The sequence below is a fragment of the Pseudoliparis swirei genome, chromosome 6 (assembly GCF_029220125.1).
Source record: "Pseudoliparis swirei isolate HS2019 ecotype Mariana Trench chromosome 6, NWPU_hadal_v1, whole genome shotgun sequence".
NCBI classification, from domain to species: Eukaryota; Metazoa; Chordata; class Actinopteri; order Perciformes; family Liparidae; genus Pseudoliparis; species Pseudoliparis swirei.
The window spans coordinates 22,427,502-22,448,294 of record NC_079393.1 but is presented as its reverse complement, the minus strand read 5'-3'; the positions used below and the strand labels follow the sequence as shown (position 1 = coordinate 22,448,294).

Genomic DNA, 20,793 nt, shown 5'->3' with positions numbered 1-20,793 from the left:
CATATAACTTGTGTTCAAGTGGATATTTTGATGTGAAGGTTGCACAAGAGAAAGGTCATGTCACCAAAATCACTGTGGGGACTATATCTGTCTATTATTAGACTTAAATCTGAGGAATACATTTACTATGTACTCCTGAACTGTGCTATTATGAGCTATAGCACTCATCCTCCATCTAACCAAATGTTTGATTAAATTAACCTACATCGAGAGAGAATTTAACATTTGCAGTGGGCCGGTATATTTGCTGTAATGCAGAAACAATATAGTATGTCCACTTCATAACGTCAAGACATGTATGATGACTGTGAGTTGTCAGAAATGATGAGGGACCCATTCTACCTGGCATACAGGTGCACTGAGCCCTGCACTATTCAGTTTAACCATGTAGCCTTCTGATGGTTGGACAGTGGTGTATTATTGGAGCTTTTGTGTGGATGCTGTATTGTTTTACTGGGCCAGTGGGCGGTCTATTGGTTGTCAGCGGGAGGCCTGGGGGGGAATACGGTGGGGCTTGAATGGTGTGTGTGTGTGTGTGTGTGTGTGTGCTGACATGGAGCTTCTGTGATGACATTCATTCAGTTAGATGACTGGTGGGGCAGGGAGGACAGAGAGAGGAGAGCAGAAGAGAAAAATAAACTGGAAGAGCAGCAGGATTAAATGACAATATATTGAACAGAAAAAGAGAAGTTTAAAATCAGAGACACGGTGAGATTGTGTCAACAAGTACAGAGACAGTTGGACCAAATGAGATGGAATCAAAGAGACTGAGACAAATTTGGGATTATCAGTAACGGATCATCAGAAGTGGACCTTTCCAACCATGGACTAGTCTGGGATTCTACACGCACACACACACACACACACACACACACAGACACACTTACAAACTTTCTACCCACACATACGTTTGGTTTCCTGTTGTGAGCCATCTCGGTAGTGGACAGGTGTCAGCATGCAGGAGTCTCCGGGTGCCGTGGGTGTGGACGGCAGCTACGCCAGTAACGTCCCAGCCTTCCTCACCAAGCTGTGGACCCTGGTGGAGGATCCAGATACCAATCATCTCATCTGCTGGAGCGCTGTGAGTCCGTCCACAGGACACGCATCACACTGTTACTCTGTGAGGAATGTCATGTCCTGGTGAACACATTTTAGCGTGAGTGTTCATCATCTGCCGTTCAGCTGTTCCTCGCCACCGAAATGCCATTGTCTTACAACTTCTAAGAAAATGACACACGTTATTCACAGGGCTAACAACTAGCAATAGCTAATAGTACATGATGATGATAAACTTGATATAAAAAATACATTAAATAAATGAATATTGAGCTTGTTTCTGCATCGCTCTTGTATAAAAACACCTGTTTCCCACCTGGCGGCGTGCTAACAGCTTGTTGAGCATACTAACTCGCAGGAATAGCCTCAGAGAAAAAGAAAAGCTTCATCAGGAAGTCTAATTGGTCTTTTATAGTGAAATCTCCGACTTCCGACTTCCAAGGTACACAACGCAGAACGTAAACAAAAACGAGGCCTGACCTTGACAAACTGATTTATCTTTGGAAAGTACACACACAATTGAATTGAGCCTCCAAGGCATTTTTTATGTTTTCCCGTATAACATTTATACCGGGAAGATAACGTTCAGATGTTGTTCGCTGGAACCAGCTACACAACAACATATTTTGACAACAATTCACATGAATAACAGGTTTTGCTAGTGTGTATTATTGTAAGTAAATAAAAGTTGTTATTGCATTTTAGTTGATAGTGTGGAGGGACGAGGTCCACAAAGGTATTGGAGGAAGAACTTAGATCCTTAATTTCAGTAAAAGTATCAACGCTGTCAAAGTAAATAAAGTAATGTACATAAAGTAAAATGATGTATCATTATTGTTGCAGATGCATTCATGTGTACTGTTATGGTGGAGCTAGTCATCATAATGCATACATAAAACTCATTACAATAAAACGTGTGTCAGGTTATCTGACTTCATTTCAGAGAGGATTCTTTCTTTGTAATACATTGAGGTTTTATCCGATGCTTTCTTTGGTGTTAAAAGTGCATTATGAGTACCACACTTTTACATTCTGCTATCATTAGCACTTTTGACCTTTGACCCACAGATGAGTAGCAACATGTGGGAATAGAAGTGCTTAATCATTTCTAAATTGTCCGTGTCCAAACAGAGGCTGTGTGTTTGAACGGGGTGTTCTCTGTTCATTCTCACGTGTGCAGCGTTGATGTGTACGCTTCACTGATGAACAGGGAGAGGACAGCTTCACCTTTCTACTTACCGGTAATTGGGAGATACAAATGTAGACAGATACTCTTCAGTCCCATGACGTCTGTAGTTAGAGCGTGCATCATCAGCTGATGCATCGTCAGTCTATTAGTAATGAGTAAGAGAGCATTACTACAAACATGGTAAGAGCAATGTCGAATTAGAAATGTCTAAACTTTCACACCTGTTGCCAAATGGATTTCGCTTTCCCACAATGTAAAGTACTTAAACCACTTTACACAATGCTGCTAGTTGCTTAGAAGAAGGCCTCGTTGGGAGAGCGAGCATGACTCATCACACACAGTGAGAGAGAGAGAGAGAGAGAGAGAGAGTCTGTTTGATTGGCTGACTGAGCTGAATATTTGGATGCTGATAGATCCCGCGCTCCTTACAAATATCTTTATGCTAAGGTCGCATTAATGTACGGTCTAAATGACAAATTCAGGTGAAATGGTTTCTGGCAGCTCTTGAGAGCAACTTGTTGTCATTTTCTTCACATGTCATTAAAGCATCAGTGAGATTTGTATGTCACTGTACAGTTATTGTTGATGAACAAATGAAAGGGCTTTAAAAGTGTAGAAGCCAAATAGTGTAAAAAAAATAAGTTTCTGAATTCATGGAGAATAATGAACAGCAACACAGTTAAGAAGTTGAGCATTTACTTGAATATCTAAAGCCCATAAGTATAGAAGTTACGAGTCTTATCCTGTTTCTGAGTTATGAGTCTGATTTTCTGAACCAGCATTTACACTTTAAAGGGTTAACACAGTGCATCATATACTGAGGTTTTGGCATCTAACAGTGTAACTTCAGTCTCACTGCTCAATAGTAATGACCAACCAGACAAGTGAAGTTGTTTTGATGATTGTAAACTAAAATCTATCATCAGAAGGGACATAATGTCAGGCTCTGTCTGGTCGGTCTTGATCGAGCTTTCCTTTCTATATTTCAGTCTGGGACCAGTTTCCACGTCTTTGACCAGGGACGCTTTGCCAAGGAAGTCCTGCCAAAGTACTTTAAACACAATAATATGGCGAGCTTTGTTCGACAGCTCAACATGTGTGAGTAGCCTACATGTCTCTCCTTGTCTTCTCTGCTCTCAATTACAGAAGGCCCTCATACTGTGTGTGTGTGTGTGTGTGTGTGTATGCCCTCTAATATGTGTGTCTAGATGGTTTCCGTAAGGTGGTGAACATTGAGCAGAGCGGCCTAGTGAAGCCTGAAAGAGACGACACAGAGTTCCAACATCTGTATTTCCTCCAAGGACATGAACACATGCTGGAACACATCAAGAGAAAGGTATGGACAAACACGCACACACACACACACACACACACACACACACACACACACACACACAAATGCACACAAGCACAATGTCTCAATACAAACCCGGCAGAATATATCTAAATATTGTTACTGGCTTTACATTTTGAGAGTCTAAATGTCTTTAGTTTGGAATTCTGCTGCTGTACACATTTACACACCCAGTGACAATTACTTTGCTTGTTTTTGATTTGAATCATGCATGATGTACTTCATTGTAATCAGGATAGATGCACTAATATAGTGTTATTTTGTTAGTGGGGCCATATGTGATGTGCTGTTTCTGAGTGAGTTCACATGTCGGGCTGCTCTGTGCGTTCAGGTGTCCATCGTGAAGAGTGAGGAGACCAAAGTGCGTCAGGAGGACCTCAGTAAGCTGCTCTACGAAGTCCAGCTTCTCAGAACACAGCAGGACAACATGGAGTGTCAGATGCAGGATATGAAGCAGTGAGTATTGAGATGTCGTGTAAAGCAGGAAAAAGTATCGTGTTCAATTTGTGTTGCATGTTTTTGTATAGATCAGATAACTGATGATTTGAAGTTAGCACATTGTACCAAATGGACTAACACAAGTCCTGCATTAATCCACTTTGTTGAGGCCTTGTCATGTAGGGAGACCTTCAGTCTTAAGACATGGATTATTTAGGTTAATATTTTATTTCAATTGAATTACACTGCTCCCCATTCAGTGACTCACAGGGAACCCGGTCATGTTCAGGATTACTGGTTGGTGACGAGGTGTTGACCAAACCAGTGTGAACGTATGTAAATGAAAGTTCACAGGTCAATGTGACACTCAACAGTAGTATGTGCAGCGCAATCAGCATGAAGTATTTTACTACAAGTCGTGCTTTATAGTTTACACTTGCCCCCTATTTTAAAAAAGACATATTGCAGAGGGAAATAGGAGAAGAGCAGTCAACCTTGTCTGTTATTTCTCTAGCTAAATTGGAACTAATCATCCCGTGGATGCACTGACTTTTTCTCTCGAGGCCATTGTTGCTGAGAATAGCTGCCGCGTGTCTATTGAGAGCTGAAGCTGCTTTGTGCTCCGCATTGTTTGCCAATGCGAGGAGAGAATGTTCACCTGCTCACCTGACCAACGCACGCACACACACACACCAATAATGACCTTCTTAGAAAGGATGACCAGGCGCGTGCACATGCACATGTATGGCCGTGGATCCAGGTGCGGACAACGCTCTCCCAAAATATTCCACTACAGACTTTTGGATCACATGATCTCTTGCTAAGTTGGAATTAATCATTGAGTGGATGAACCTTGGAGTGGCAAGAGAAGTAAAATAGGTACCATGTAGGCCGAGCCTCCTGCGTGGTGGTGTCTGACATAAATAAAGTATGCATTATTGTCCTCCTGCGTTCTGTGCAACTCTCGGGACTTCAAGATCAAGATTCAAGATTCAAGATGTTTTTATTTGTCACATACACACACAGGGTGTGCAGTGAAATGAAAGTGGCAATGCTCAGCAGGAATGTGCAAGGGCAACAAGTACACACTATTTACAAATAAAAAACAACACAATATTTACAGTAAGTGTGTGTGTGTGTGTGTGTGTGTGTGTGCCTAAGAGGGGCAGTTGTGTGGGTCTATGTGGGGGTCCTGGTGAGGTCGGAGTTCACAATCCTGATGGCCTGAGGAAAGAAACTCCGTCTCAGTCTCTCTGTTCTTGCAGCGTGACTACGGAGGCGCCTGCCTGACCGCAGCAGCTGAAACAGTCTGTTGTTGGGGTGGTGAGGATCCTTCATGATCCTGCCGGCTCTGGTTCTGCACCTCCTGGTGTACAAGTCCTGCAGGGTGGGAGTGTAGTTCAATAGTGCGCTCAGCCGAACGCACTACTCTCTGCAGAGCCTTCCTGTCCTGAGCGGAGCAGTTGCCAAACCAGGCTGTGATGCTTCCTGTCAGGACGCTCTCTACAGCTCCAGAGTAGAAGGACTGAAGGATCCTCTGGGAAACTTTAAATTTCCTCAGCTGCCTGAGGTGGTAGAGGCGCTGCCTTGCCTTTCTCACCAGAGTGTCTGTGTTCGTTGACCATGTCAGATCCTCGGTGATGTGGACTCCCAGGTATTTATACCGCCACCCTCTCCACAGTAGTCCCGTTAATCCCCAGTGGTGAGTACGTCCTCTGTTGTTGTGCCTCCTAAAGTCCACAATCAGCTCCTTAGTTTTGGTGACATTCATGATGAGGCTGTTGTCCTGGCACCAGAGTGACAGATCAGCAACTTCCTCCAGGTAGGCCTTCTCCGTTGTCGGAGATCAGGCCCACCACCACTGTGTCATCCGCAAACTTGATGATGGTGTTGGAGCTGAACCTGGCCACACAGTCATGTGTACAGGGAGTACAGTAGGGGCTGAGGACGCAACCCTGGGGATCCTGTGTTCAGGGTGAGGGATTTGGAGGTGTGTCTGCCCACCCTGACCACCTGTGGCCTGGCGGTCAGGAAGTCCAGGATCCAAGCACACAGGGGGTGTTCAGTCCCAGCTCAATCAGCTTGCCGCCAGTCTGGAGGGACTATGGTGTTGAAAGCTGAACTATAATCAATGAACAGCAGTCTCACATAGCCCCCTCTGGCTGTCCAGATGAGAGAGTGTGGTGTGCAGTACCTGGGAGACAGCATCATCCGTGGATCTGTTTGGGCGATAAGCAAACTGCAGCGGGTCCATGGAGGAAGGGAGGAAGGCGCAGATGTAGTCCTTTATCAGCCTCTCAAAGCATTTCATGACCACCGAGGTGAGGGCCACGGTCGGTAGTCATTCATACATGCTGGTGATGCTTTCTGGGGCACAGGGACTATAGTGGATCACTTGAAGCAGACGGGGACCACGGACTCAGCCAGGAGAGGTTGAATATTGTGGTGAACACTGGAGCTAGCTGGTTAGCGCAGGTCTTCAGTACTCGCCCAGATATGCCATCTGGACCTGCAGCTTCCTGGTGTTCACCCTCAACAGAGCCCTCCACACACTGTGCTCGGTCACAGAGTGTGTGTTCATCCCCAGCGGTAGAACTCACCTCGGCTACGCTTAACGGTGTTGTTGTTAGCGGCGAGCTAGCTGTTGTTGCTAGCCTCAAACCGTGCATAAAATGAGTTCAGGTCGTCCGCTAGGGATGCGTCGGCACTCACCATTGCGCTGGGTCTGCTCTGGTAGTTTGTGATAGTCCGTAGCCCCTGCCATAGGCGCCTGGTGTCGCGCTGCTCCATCTGTGATTCCACTCTGTCTCGGTACTTCCTCTGGCCTTCTTCACCGCCCTCCTCAGTCCATAGACCGCTGCCTTGTACTCGTCCATGTTGCCGGATACAAGACCGGAGTTATAGGCAGCAGACGGCGTTCACAGCTTCACGGATGGATCTATCAACCCACGGCTTTTGGTTAGGAAAGTCCCTAACTTTTACCGTGGGGCGATGGTGTCCGTTAAGCGTTGCTATGAGGCTCATTGCTACTTCCATAAACTCGCTGACGTCACTGGAACTGGATTGGATCATGTCCCAGTCGACAATACTCAGAGCGTCCTGTAGCTCAGCCTCTGATTGGTCAGACCACCGCATTACGTTCCTCGTCACTACCGCTTCAAAAGCGATCCTTTGTTTATACTCCGGAAGCAGAAAAATGGCGGCATGGTCTGATTTCCCTAACGGAGGGAGAGAGACAGCCTTGTAGCCTCTCTTGAATGGCGTATAGCAGTGGTCCAACGTTCTTTCCCCTCTGGTAGCACACGTAATGTGCTGGTGAAAGTTGACATGACTTTTTTAGGTTTGCCTTGTTAAGTCCCCAGCCACCACCACAGCCGGGATACTTGTTTGATGCTGACATAACACATCATGTGGTCCGATAGTGCTACGTCGGTGTCCGCTTGTGGTGGAATGTAGGCGGCTGTGGTGATGACGAGCTGAACTCCCGGGAAGGTAGAATGACGGCATGAGATCGTCAGATGTTCCAGGTTCGGCGAAAGCAGGAACGTATGTAAATGAAAGTTCACAGGTCAATGTGACACTCAACAGTAGTATGTGCAGCGCAATCAGCATGAAGTATTTTACTACAAGTCGTGCTTTATAGTTTACACTTGCCCCCTATTTTAAAAAAGACATATTGCAGAGGGAAATAGGAGAAGAGCAGTCAACCTTGTCTGTTATTTCTCTAGCTAAATTGGAACTAATCATCCGTGGATGCACTGATTTTTCTCTCGAGGCCATTGTTGCTGAGAATAGCTGCCGCGTGTCTATTGAGAGCTGAAGCTGCTTTGTGCTCCGCATTGTTTGCCAATGCGAGGAGAGAATGTTCACCTGCTCACCTGACCAACGCACGCACACACACACACCAATAATGACCTTCTTAGAAAGGATGACCAGGCGCGTGCACATGCACATGTATGGCCGTGGATCCAGGCGCGGACAACGCTCTCCCAAAATATTCCACTACAGACTTTTGGATCACATGATCTCTTGCTAAGTTGGAATTAATCATTGAGTGGATGAACCTTGGAGTGGCAAGAGAAGTAAAATAGGTACCATGTAGGCCGAGCCTCCTGCGTGGTGGTGTCTGACATAAATAAAGTATGCATTATTGTCCTCCTGCGTTCTGTGCAACTCTCGGGACTTAGAACACTGCGGAGGGTTGCATGTAGCGGACCATGTTTCACACTTTCCTTCTCAGAGAACAACAATGCTGATTTACACATACACATAAACATATATTGCACACAGCTTTCGACATGCGTTCTATTTAGGGGGTCGAGCATGTGCCCGTCACAGCGGAAATGCTCCCTGGAGAGAATAGTTTTCCGCCCGCGGATACTGTTCTGTGCGCTCGTAGCACGTGCACGCGCCGGGTGTTTGCTTGTATATGCAATAAACAATACATCCATAAGTAAGGTCTGGGTCAAAGCACAACAATTTACATTGCATGTTGGTCTTTTTGATCTTCAAGAATGCAGGGTGAAAGGGGAACAACAAATCAAAGGCCTAGGCGCCAGGTTTTGCTTGAAAAAAATAACAGCAACCATATCTCTGGTTCTGCTTCTTCAGTTTTGATAATACATTTTAAAATGTTTGTCACGAGCCAAACAACTTTTGTGATAGTGCACTGCTACAAAATGTGAGTGATCTTTTTGGGTTAGGGTTAATGGCGATACTTTTCAGTGCAGGTTAGAGGGCGACATATTGATTAAAAACATCCTTTACAACTCTAGGCCAGAATTGTGAGGATGAACATATTTGGAGGCATTACGAACAGACTACATTCGGCTAATTCGCTTCTGATTTTTAACCAGGTGGAACTTAAACAGCTTTTACAACAAATACAAAAAGGCACGATTAAGTTTTGTGTTCCTTCTTTTCTCTCCACCACCTCCCCTCCTGTGTGCAGGCAGAATGAGGTGCTGTGGAGAGAGGTGGTCTTACTGAGACAGAATCACACGCAGCAACAGAAAGTCATGAACAAGGTCAGTCTATGTGGGAAATGTTGAGTATATATTTAAAAGCAACTTACATTTTAAACTCCAGTATATCAGATAAACCTATGAAATATGAAAGACCCTGCTTACATTCGCACACCAGGATAATTGTTTTACTGTTTATATTTTGTACTTTCAAGCATGAAGACAATTTTACACAGAAAAATAATAACTCTTTTTTTTTAACAAAAAATGTATTACGGAATTTCTGTTCTTCCTTGTTTCAGCTGTGTTTGGTCATTCAACAAATGACAACGACAGTATAACATCCCAATGTCAAGTGTGTGTCAAACCTTTCATATTACAAGATCATTAACTTTGTAATACAATGAAACAGAGTGGGTTACAGGTGACGCAGATTAACTCCCTTGTCCTGCCTTTATGTTTCAAGCAGGAAATAATGTGTTGGAGTGTGTGTGTGTGTGTGTGTGTGTGTGTGTGTGTGTGTGTGTGTGTGTGGATGCTGATTCATGCTCAGTTTTTTTTTCTCTCATTGCCAGCTGATTCAGTTTCTGTTCAGCCAGATGCAGTCCAACACACCCAGCACTGTGGGCCTAAAGAGAAAGCTGTGAGTACATGCACATGTGAGCACACACACCCCCACACACACACACACACATGCGCACACACGCACACACACCCCCACACACATACACAGAGTGCATAAATCTACAAAAGTGAGATAAACAGAGCCACAGTGCAACGGAGGGAAGGGCTGGGTCAGCTGACAAACTGAACAATCTAACTGACCGAGCACAGTGAATGGAGACAAGTGCTGAATCAGACACACACACACACACACACAGTAAAGGCAGTGCAGAGTGCATGACCCTGCCACAGCCTGTGTGTGTAAAACGCTGGTTCAGCTTTGCCGCTGAGTGTGAACAAGGCCGCCATGAGAAAGGAAAGGCACGCTGGAGCACAAAGGTGCTTTAGAATCGTGTATTTCTGGGTCAGTGTGCTCGCTGACAAAAGTTGCAATTTTGCCACTTGTCATAACGGTCGTCATCATGTGAGGCCTTCTAGCTTTCATAATCTGTCTGAATGTCCAACCCACTCTCTTGTTTTACTCATCTCACCTTCACTCTCCCCCATAAATTACTTTAACATTTGTGCTCGAGGAAGACTTAAAACTTAGACTGGGACGACCGCCCTGAGTTTAATTTTAACGGAACCAAACGGGTCGACGGTCATGCTGCTTGATGTTTAGAAAATAGCATGTTTACCATGTTGACCATCTTAGTTTGGGAGATTAGCATTCTGGCATTGTAAATGTAAATACAAAGTAAAGTTAAAGCCTGTGAGGCTAAAATTTACATTTAAACTCACTGTTGTGTTATCTTAAAAATTGCATGTGTACCATCAACATGCTTGGCTTTTAAGGCCCAGTGTGGAAGATGTAATGACATCTAGTGGTGTGTTGTAGATTGCAACCAACTGAATACCCCCCTGCTCGCCCCTCCCTTTCCTCCAGTACTACGTGGCCTTCCAGAGCAGTGTTGCCAGGTCCGCGGTTTTCCCGCGGAATTGGGCTACTTTTGAAGTGTTGCCGCGGGTTGAATTTTTTGTCCGCTGGTTCGGGTAGACCTATTTTGCATGCAAATTACATGAATATCTTTAAATAAAAATCCATATTTTAAATGAAATAATCTATTTATACCCAAATCCAACCAAACTGACTCCAGATCAGCACGTACACGCCGACACATCCGCGCAGTGCCTTCGATCTCCGCGACCTTGTCCGTCACCATGGAAACATTGTCACGTGACATCTAAGCGCTTTGGTGCTAGTGACGTCACGGAGCCCCGAACCAGAGTCTGTAAGTAGAAGTGATTTCCAGCAAAGCAGCAGGGATTTGTGAATCTCACAGGAGCGGTGGGCGATAGGCGATTCAGAATCGCCTACACGGGAGGAGCGATTCATAGGCGAGTATGATTATGAATCGCCTACCTCCCCAACGGGGTGGGACGGTTTGGCGAGAATCACCTCGTGTGATTACTCCTACACCCCATCCCGGGGTGGGTTTGGTTCTGTGGGATTCACAAATGGGGCCCTTTAACCTTAGTTTAGTTTAGTTTATTTTAGTTTAGTTTAGTTTATTTTAGTTTAGTTTATTTCGATCAGCAAAATATACAACAATCAGAATTCAACAAAAGAAGAAAGTGGCTGACCGAAAAGGTCGAGGCTGAAGCTATCTAGCTTATACGTGCCCTAACCTATGATTTCTCAAGAAAACTTATTTCAAAGAACCATATATAAAATATTTCAGTTGATCGAACGGAACCAGAATGACTCACTGTTTTTAACGCCACAAAAGAAAGAACTCATCACAATATTCTAATTTTCTGAGATAAACTATATATATATATATATTAGTGCTGTGAAAAACGCGTTATGATTAAATTACAGGATTAATTAGTTAATTTTTTTAAACGCATTTAACGCATGTGCAGAATGAGCTTCCAATCCGTCTGTTGTTGGTCGTCTCTACAGCAGCATGTCATTCTGTCTCTATGTGTCGCGTTAACACGACTCTGATCTCCGTCTCGCGCGCGCCGCAGAGCTCGGATGCCGCGCCTGACGAAAAAAAGTCACTTGCGCCCCCCCTGCCCCCCCCCATCATGAATGAGTTATGCTTAGGACACCAACATGGTTAGCAGCGGTACTGGACATGGACTTTAAAAGCAGTGTATATGGTTTGGCACGGACATATTTTGAGTTCTGATATTGGGCTGGTTTTTGGGCTGGTTTTAATTGGCCATTGGGCTGGTTTTGTCACACAGACCTGGCAACCCTGTTCCAGAGGGAAAGTTAGCTTCGGGATTTTAGTCCAACTTTCAGCTCTTCTTACGAATACTCTGCTTTCCTATAGGAAAGCATGAATACTGGGTTTCTTAACGCATCGCTACTGTCAGATAATGTAAACGGCAAAAGGCTCTCGCTAAAGCCAGCGTATTATTACCACAAAGAGTTAATGGTTTCTCACAAATGCTGTAAATGTTGACGTTTAGCATTAGTAGTGATGAACAGCAGTTTCGTAATATACACGAGGCAAAATCTAACAATTTCACATTCAGCAACTTCATAAGATGCTGAAATTAATTAAATAAAATTACTAAAACCTTCCACTGCAGCAGCTTCTATACATTCACTTGCATGCGCCGCTGTTATGAGTTAAGACACGTAACTGATTGATAACTAATGTTCCCTACAGGCCCCTGATGTTGGACGATGGCTCTCCAAGTCCTCCGGCCTCCAAGTTCAGCCATAGTCACCCAATGGAGCCCATGCATGAGCCCTTCTACATCCAGTCGGTGAGAAAATATTAAGTTTTTTTATTTTCAATTTCGGGAAAATTATCTTAATTTTGGTATTTTTTTAGAATTGCGAACATAAATCTCCTGTATAATTATTAGTGCTCTGCCACATTTGTCAATGACACATTTGGCTGGAACCTGTACACGTGAACCACTGTGCTGCTGAACTCCCACATCCAGCACGTATACTGGCAGGCTCAGGCAGTAAACATCAACTTTGAAGTTAATGGCGAAGTGCTTGGCCATGTTGGGATTTTAAATGCATCTATCGGTTGATTTACCACACACCATTCCAAATAACCAAAATATACACCACATTGCAACGAGAATATTATTCGGATATTATTCTTCTAGAACCCGCTGTCACCAGTTTAGCTATTATGTAACATCACCACTAGAGGGCGCAGTGTGCATTGACAGGTTTGAAGGGATAACGTAAGGTAGGTAAATATCTAAAGCCTTGGATTAGAGCTAAGTGATTATTCTTCTTGTAAAGAATAATACGAGAATAATATTATTATTCTCATAAAGAATAAACAAGAGAAACATACTGTCCATACTGTCCTAAAAAGGTGGAAAGAGCAGTCACTAATCTCACCAGCTGGCTTTTCTTCACTCTTATTCCTCGGCTGTACTGTAGTTTTCTGTGGAAGTGCAGTAAGTGTGACGATGGGTGATATCACCAAGCAACAGTGAAGTTATTGCTACCAGGGCCGCTCTCCAAAACCAGGACGCAGTGACTGCGGTTTGCGTTGGTTTATAACTCCAGTTTTTGTGCCATATCATTTGCATATGGTAAAACTAATGTTTATTGATTCTGGTGCGTATTTTTAGGGCAGTTCAACTGTAATGTCACATTACCAACAATGTATACATTCATGAGCGACACAGTGGGCCCAAAGAGCTAATTTGTTCGAGAAATATATAATTTACCAGAGGAGATAAAAACCAAGAGTGAAACCCACATCACAGCAGCGTCAGAAATACAGGAGAGCAAAGGGAAAAACTGCCCCTAAGAAATATAATGTTGCCCCTGATATCACTAGGAGAGGGGAAAAAATGCCCCCATTATTTCGATAATTTACGAGCATTTTGCTTTCGTTCTTTGTTGTGTCTGTCCCATCTGTATTGCCTGTACTAGGTCGGTAAAAGAAAAAATTATAAATATAATTTTAAATTATTTATTATTTTGTTCAAATTCTAATTGTTAATTGTTGTTTAAAAAAATGTAATACAAAATAACCACATATAAATAAAAATGAAATGAAATATGTTTGTCTGATTTACTTTTTCTGTTTGTTAAAAAATCAAAGAAAACACTTTGAATCTGTAGACTATGGCCTAATTGTCTTATTATTGCCATTTGTATGGCAATTGCTTATATACTGTGAGCCTAAATAAGTATATTTATAATTTTTGAACAAAGGTTAAATATTATTTCACAAGTTTAAAAAAAGTGCCCCCAATTTATTTTTAAATGCCCCTGGATTTCAGTCAGTGGGGGAAAAAATTGCCCCCCAAAAAATATGTAAATATCCTACCCACATCACAGTCACCTCCCCTTTTTCTTCCGCAGCCATCCAGTGATATTGCCTCTTGCTCTAGTAGTGGGCTGACAGGAGGACCGATTATATCCGATGTAACTGACATGTCTCAGGCCAGTATGGCCCTCCAGATGCAGCCTGATGATACCAGGTGAGTCATGCAATACAGCATCACTGTTTCCCTTTGTCAAAGTAACCTGCACAATCAGCTCTTTTGCAGCATCACCCAACCATGTTCTCTGTAATAGTGCAAGAGATCATGGGTATTGTGTCATACAACTAATTGTAGGAAATAGTCCTCAAAATGGGTTGTCACAGCATTTGACTCCACCAACAGGGATAAGTGCATGATGCTTATCAAAGAAGAGCCTGTGAGTCCAGGAGTGAGAGGAGGAGGGAAAGGAGGCAGTGCAGGGGGAGGAGAAGCCGTAGTGTTGGCCTCCTCCTGTGAGGTGTGCTCTTCAGAGCCACCTGTCCTCCCTGTCGCAATGGTCCAGTCGGTTCTGGAGGGGAGGGGCTCTGTGGCCTCGGCGGTAGAGAGGAGGAGTAAGAGACCGACCCTGGACAGGTGAGCATAGACACACAGAGAGAGTGCAAGGGGCACACAGAAGCTTGCATGGACAGTGACCCTGCATGTCTGTGTGTGTGTGTGTGTGTCTGTGTGTGTGTGTGTGTGGCTTAGGGTGGAAGTTTCAGATGCAGTGGAGAATGTGGATATGAGCCTGGAGGAGCTGCAGCAGTTGCTGCTCAGGAGCCATCAGCAGAGCACTGTGGAAGCTGGCACCAGCGCTGTTTTGGATGTCAGTAGATCTGAACTGGACAGAAACACACTTACAACTTATTTAACTGCACACACATTCAGTTGTGTCTGAAGTGATATCTCTCTGCTCATACAGCTCATCCCTGTTTCTCTCTCTCACTCTGTAGCCCTTCAGTTTAAGCCTTCCTCTGACTGAGTGGAACTTCACAGAGATGGAGTCCAACCTCAAATCAGTAAGTCACATGATGTGAGAGCACAACCGAGTGACTGCCTGCTTCTATTAATCATGTGATGGCAGCTTCTCTACTTAACTACATTGCTGCAATCCTAGAACGTCTGAATAATGAACCCTTTCTTTGCCGATTGTGACCATTGTGGGATTTAAATAATCTTTCATGCGGCTCACCTTGAAAGTACAAAACAGCCTAATATAGTATGGAGCACCTCTCTAAAACTGCTTTGCATCTGCCCTTTAAAGACTGAAGTTGACAGCTATAGAGAATAGTTTGGTGGGGAATTGGCGCCATGAAATAATAAATGAATTATTAACTGTTTAAAAATAATTGGAGACTTGTTTGCCTGATAAATATGGATGTTGTTCCTCTTCAGTGGTCCTGAGTGTCAAACAGCAGCGACAGTTCCCTAAATGAAGTTGAGAGCACTGATCGTGCTGTTGCGACATCTAACACTGTGTTGCAAAACCCAATCGCTGGACTCTCTTGAACTCCTCTCGAGAATGTCCTCTTTCCTTTTGTCTTTTTCCGCTCGAGGTCTGGCTGGCGCTCTATTAATTACGTCATCTCGGTCTATCCCAACCAGGAGACTCCAGCCACTGGTCAACAAGAAATATATCTCTCTCTCTCTTTCTCTCTCTCTCTCTCGCTCTAATTACTTTGATGTACCCATGACATCTATTGTACTTTGGTCCATCCTGGCAGAGGGATCCTCCTCTGTTGGTTCCCCCTTTGGAGCTTTTCCTGCCCCTATGTGAGGTCCTGGGACCGAGTATGTTGTAAAGCCCTTATTGCACAGATAATGTTCTCTCATTAGGTATGACAATAAGGATTAGGGGTTAAAGGTATTACATGTGTGTTTTTCTTCTTCACAGTACATGTTCCAGAACCAGGAAGTGGAGGCTTTTCAAGCTTCTGGCTGTGAGGAGCAGTAATCCATGTGTGCTGTGGACTGTCTTTTCTCAAATGGAAGGTAATGATCCTGTGTCTTAATTTGTGAGTTAACCGCACAGTTTTTCACCTGGAGGATATTCTAAATGTGCTAATTTATTCTCTGGGTTTCATGTCCACTTGATTGATGCTTGAGACCCCCTCAATGTGTTAACAGCAAGTTTCGGTCTCTATAAAAACTTTATATTTTGTATTTATCACGGCACTAAAAGCTCGCTATGTTCATCAGTATTTGTTATTCAAATTGCAAAAAAAAATTCAGTACAGAAATCTTGTGTCATTTGTGGCATTGTGTATTTATACATTTCATCCAAGTCCATTTCAATACCATACTCGTATGCCAAGAGAGTTTCCAGTAAAAAATGTTTTATTTTACAACCAAATAGCAACCTCTGGTGCTGAAAAGGGAAGCCAAAGAGGAAGTGTCAAAATTGGCGGTTCTTCAAACAGCCATTTGAGGCCGACTCCAAAAGCCAGCCAATTCCCATGGAAACCCATATTAGAACGTCCCACTTTAAAGCAGAAATAAACTTCTTACAAAAAACGGTTTCTGCAGCTAATATCCATATGAATGATAACTGTACGGAGGGTGTAGTTTCATTTATACAAAGGCTTAAAGACGGGCATAACTGAGGGTATGTTCTCTTTGAGTGTCGGTGTCGCTCCCCGTCTCCTGCATCAACAGGTACCGCTTCACCTCCACCGACGGGCCACCGCTTTGCTCATTTTTTATAGTTATAGCCATGAGACTGTCTATGATTACAACTCCCTCGGATTATTATTTATTTATTTATTCGCACAATAAAAGAAAAACAGTACAAATGTAACATTATTAAAAGACACAGAAATTAGTGCAGGTAAGAAAAGAAACCCAAAGGGCGTATACAAGGTTCTCCCCGAAAGTAATAAACAAGTATAAAGTTAAACAGGGTAAATCACACATAATTCTATTCTTTTACTAAGCTAATAACAAGAATACATTTTAAGTACTGTACATTCTTGTAAATTGCATGGGTCACTTGTTTTTGCAAGGAATGTAGGTTATAGTTTTTACAGGGTGAAGGGGTCACTTTTCCTATCAGTATGGCGAGGAGGAATGAATACAGCAACCAATAACTATCAAAAAGCTGCAGATTAGTCATTGAACTTTAGTTGTTCCTCATTCCTTTATGTTGAACTGTGAAGGTGCGATGCGTGCCCACAGACTAAATGTGTCATCTTCTTTCCCTCCTCAGGCACAGAAGCTGATGTTCTCCTCATTATTCCACTCTGCATGGGTTTGAACACACGGCTGCTGCGTACACGTGGCTTTCTTTGCTTCCTTCTATCTTTCTTTTCTTTTTTTCTTTCCATTCGCAGACCTACAAGATGCAGCAATGAAAAAGCCTCAAACCTATCAGCCAGCAGCTGTATGAGCATGACCGCTTCTTGCATGAGAGGAGACGCTGGTCAGAGTTTACTAAAGTTACCCAAACAGACAAGTGTGGTCTGACACGAATATAGCGAGACTCTAATATTAAGCCAACTGGATACAGACAGGGCATTATTGGCTCTAGGCACTTTAGTCTTTGTGTGAGAGGGAGTTCCTGCTTGTGGAAGTGACTTTTTCTTCCTCTACTGTATAAAGAATCTTATACCGATGTACAAATGAATATTTTTATGAACTTATCCTTTTTAAAATTTGTATCCAAGAGAAAACTTTGGCGAAGAAGTCGCTTCGAAAAACCTTTTGGAGTGCAATGAAGCACACTGTATAATACACGTTCTGTTTATTTCAGTCTGTGTAAGGGTGTTGACCATTTAAGAGATCCTCAATTATTTCATGATAAATATGTTGCGATGGATCTGAGGTGATTTAAAAGCCTTCTGTGATAGCAAAGGTTCTTCTTGCCACTCTTGTATCTAAAACGTTAAGAAACCTTTAGTTGTTTTAAAGCATATTAAGATAGGAGGTTTAATCTAATGTATCTTTGCATAGGCCTGACATGTAGCTCGAGACTTGGTTACTTCTCTTCTGTCCATTTAAATGTGAAGTTTAAAAGAAATATTAAAAGATAGACTTCTCATTTGACAAAACCATGAACACCACTGCATTTTTGCACAATCTGTATCACTAGTTATATATAGTCATGACAACAGGTCATTTATTTTGTGTTTGTAGATGACCAACACTTTGTCGCTCTACACATGCCTGTCTGAGAGAGATAGTGGCCTCAATAACAGGGTTCTTGAAAACTTGAAGGCACATTTTAGTCCCCGAGACAAGATGTCTCTGAATGTTACTCCAGTTTTTATTTGAAAACAAAGGCCACACTTTTAGTCGATACTTGAGTGTGCATGGAACATAAAACCACTGATAGAAAAATCATGACAGCTACTTTTCATACTTTGTAGAAAGAAGAACGCTCACCTGTCTAGGAGCCAATCTCTAAAGAGATTTATGATTATGATTGACTGTGTTTCATTATATGGTGGGTTGGTTATTTGAGATTTTAATCTGTTATAGAACCATGAATACCTGCTTTAGGACTGCATAATAATTCTCAGGATTATTTAAGATAATCAATAAACATTCAATGTAAAATATTTGTTCACTACACTGGTTGCAGGCAACAGTTTAGAGGTTAATTTATTTGAAATATTGGAAAAATCCTGGTGATGAGTTGAATCGTGCAATACTGAACAGAACTGTGAGAACTCACAACATTGCAATACATGGATGACCATAGGAATGTAGGAAACAGCAGCTGTGAGTGGCGGACTGCAACACACCCTGGTAAGATGTGCTGCAGAAGGATAATGTCAAACTAAAGCGTCAACCTGTAGTTTCAGTTTTGGGGAGGCAATGCTACAGGAGCTACACTGTAACACCTTATTGCAACTTTAAATCCTGCTTTCCAAATGCACATAATAGCTGGACACATTGTCCCCTTTGTGAATTTAAAGCAGAGCAAAAAGATTTGAACAAACTGACCCGCAACGTCATCGTCAAAGCTACAGGCCGATGCTAGAAAGGCTAAAACTCAGGGTAGCGATTCGCATTAGCCTTTTGAGAAGGGCATCGCATTTTCTCCATCATGTACCTTTGAAACTGTGTATTACTACCACCACTTATAATTATGACTCCAATTGCTAAATGTTAGAAAATTAATTCCTCTGACTTAGACATGACAACACTTTAGGTTTTTTATGTCTGCATTAAGTTATGAATATGCGCTACGGAAGACGATCTCGTGGCTGTGTTCCTATTTAGTTCAATTTACCGAGACGTTACGTTGGATTTGTCAAATTAAAAAGCTAATGCAAGCTGCTCCCTGCAGGTTCACATTTCTTTGTGGCAGAGCCTCTCCTTCTCAGGGCGCACAAACAATCTGTGGTGTAGAACAAGTGTAATTGCACTAAATCCCAGTTGTATGATATTTGATAGTATACAGTACATTTTAGACATAGCATTTATGCTTGTTCCTCAATATGAGTGTTAATGATTTCTTTTCCCCGAGGAGTGATGAATACACACATTCAGTTGCTTGTGTGTTCTTAATTTATTCTGTTTTCAATTTTTAACATTTGCACTGGAAATGAATGGATGTGTGTTCAAATGACATGTGTGCTTGTCAGGATTGCAGATAGATGATAAGATTAATACATATACAATAAACAAAAAAAACTGACTTTCTTGTTTCAATAAAGTTCGCTTGCTGTCCATAAAGACAAACGGGCAATTTTAGTGCCGATGCCTTCCTTTAATTAAAGTGGGCCACAACCTGCTGAAAATGTGATTTTTTTTTTATGGATTTTTGCAAAGACTAAAGTGTATTGTTACAGAGTCAAAGAAACGGAACATGTATTCCATCTTTATGAAGTATTTAAGTTTTGTAAACAAATAAAAGTGAAATAAGGCGAATCAAGAGACATTGTTTACTTTCTTTCGATCTGTCGAATGAACAGCTGTCGATTTACTGCATGTCTTTGTGCAAGACCCTTACCCACAAATAGCAAATATTCAACTTAACTTTAACGGGGTGCAGAAGGTCTATCAAGCTTTATATATCTAAACATGCTCTAAAAGTGATATGGTCAGAAGTGTGCTCTGCTGCACCTGTAACCACACCCAACAGTGATGTCACATCAAAAAAAATAACATTTCGAAACAATTTAAGGAAACGTGTGAGCTAAGAAGACTTGATTGTGTAAGGGATGTCGTTGCGAGAGAGAGGACCCACATACCAACACGTCTTCCAAAGAAAGATTTAAATCTTTGATTACAGGCTATACACACAAACAGTACGACAAACACAAACTAAACAGTACAACGCCACACTGGGAAATGAGACAAACAGGGTTTAAATACACAGGCAGGTGCAGGTGATTGGACAACAGGTAACGAGACACAGGTGTACACAATGAGGACGGGGCTAGCAATCACCCAGGAGGAAACAATCAGGACAAAGGAAGACGATCACAGGGACAGGAAGTGCAGGGAAACGGATGACACAAGGACTTCAAAATAAGACACAAAACAAGACAGAAACTCCGGATCATGACAGATTGTGCATGTGCAACTGGAACAAGTTAATATTTAAAAATACATATTAAAGTGTTATTATTGCAATAGACTGAAACGTAAGACGTAATGGTATCAAACACAAGTTGCCACTTGACTTTGATTGTTGTTTAGTTGGACATTGTCTCTTTGTGTGTCAACAGACGTGCATCTCCTTGCTGACATGAGGCGGTGAAAGTAAGAGAACAGAATACATTTTGTCATACAGCATTAAATATAGCATATGCAGACACTTTCTGGTGTGTTTTTAGAACGACTAATCCTTTCCAGAAAAAGTGAAATAAAAGTGGCAGTATGGTTTGGAACACACCAACCTTAAAATACAAAAAATGGTGTTTGATGTGTTT

At 42.6% G+C, this 20,793-nt stretch overlaps 1 protein-coding gene across 1 annotated transcript; it reads left to right on the top strand.

Annotated features, from left to right (window-relative positions):
- The first annotated feature begins 955 nt into the window (after positions 1–955).
- Positions 956–19,553, top strand: hsf4 (heat shock transcription factor 4). The gene is made up of 13 exons (XM_056417497.1): positions 956–1,081; positions 3,235–3,343; positions 3,454–3,581; positions 3,931–4,055; positions 8,989–9,064; positions 9,577–9,644; positions 12,292–12,391; positions 13,971–14,089; positions 14,276–14,506; positions 14,621–14,738; positions 14,866–14,931; positions 15,807–15,904; positions 17,118–19,553. Exons 1-12 carry the CDS (start codon positions 956–958, stop codon positions 15,864–15,866), a joined length of 1,326 nt encoding a protein of 441 aa, XP_056273472.1. The 3' UTR covers positions 15,867–15,904; positions 17,118–19,553.
- The last annotated feature ends 1,240 nt before the right edge of the window (positions 19,554–20,793 follow it).

What these genes read in the sequence shown, in the direction of transcription:
- hsf4 (XM_056417497.1), top strand. Translation starts at nt 956, where the DNA reads ATGCAGGAGTCTCCGGGTGCCGTGGGTGTGGACGGCAGCTACGCCAGT. An exon ending in ATCTCATCTGCTGGAGCGCT is followed by an intron (nt 1,082 to 3,234) that starts GTGAGTCCGTCC and finishes TCTATATTTCAG; the next exon opens with TCTGGGACCAGTTTCCACGT. An exon ending in AAGAGACCGACCCTGGACAG is followed by an intron (nt 14,507 to 14,620) that starts GTGAGCATAGAC and finishes TGTGTGGCTTAG; the next exon opens with GGTGGAAGTTTCAGATGCAG.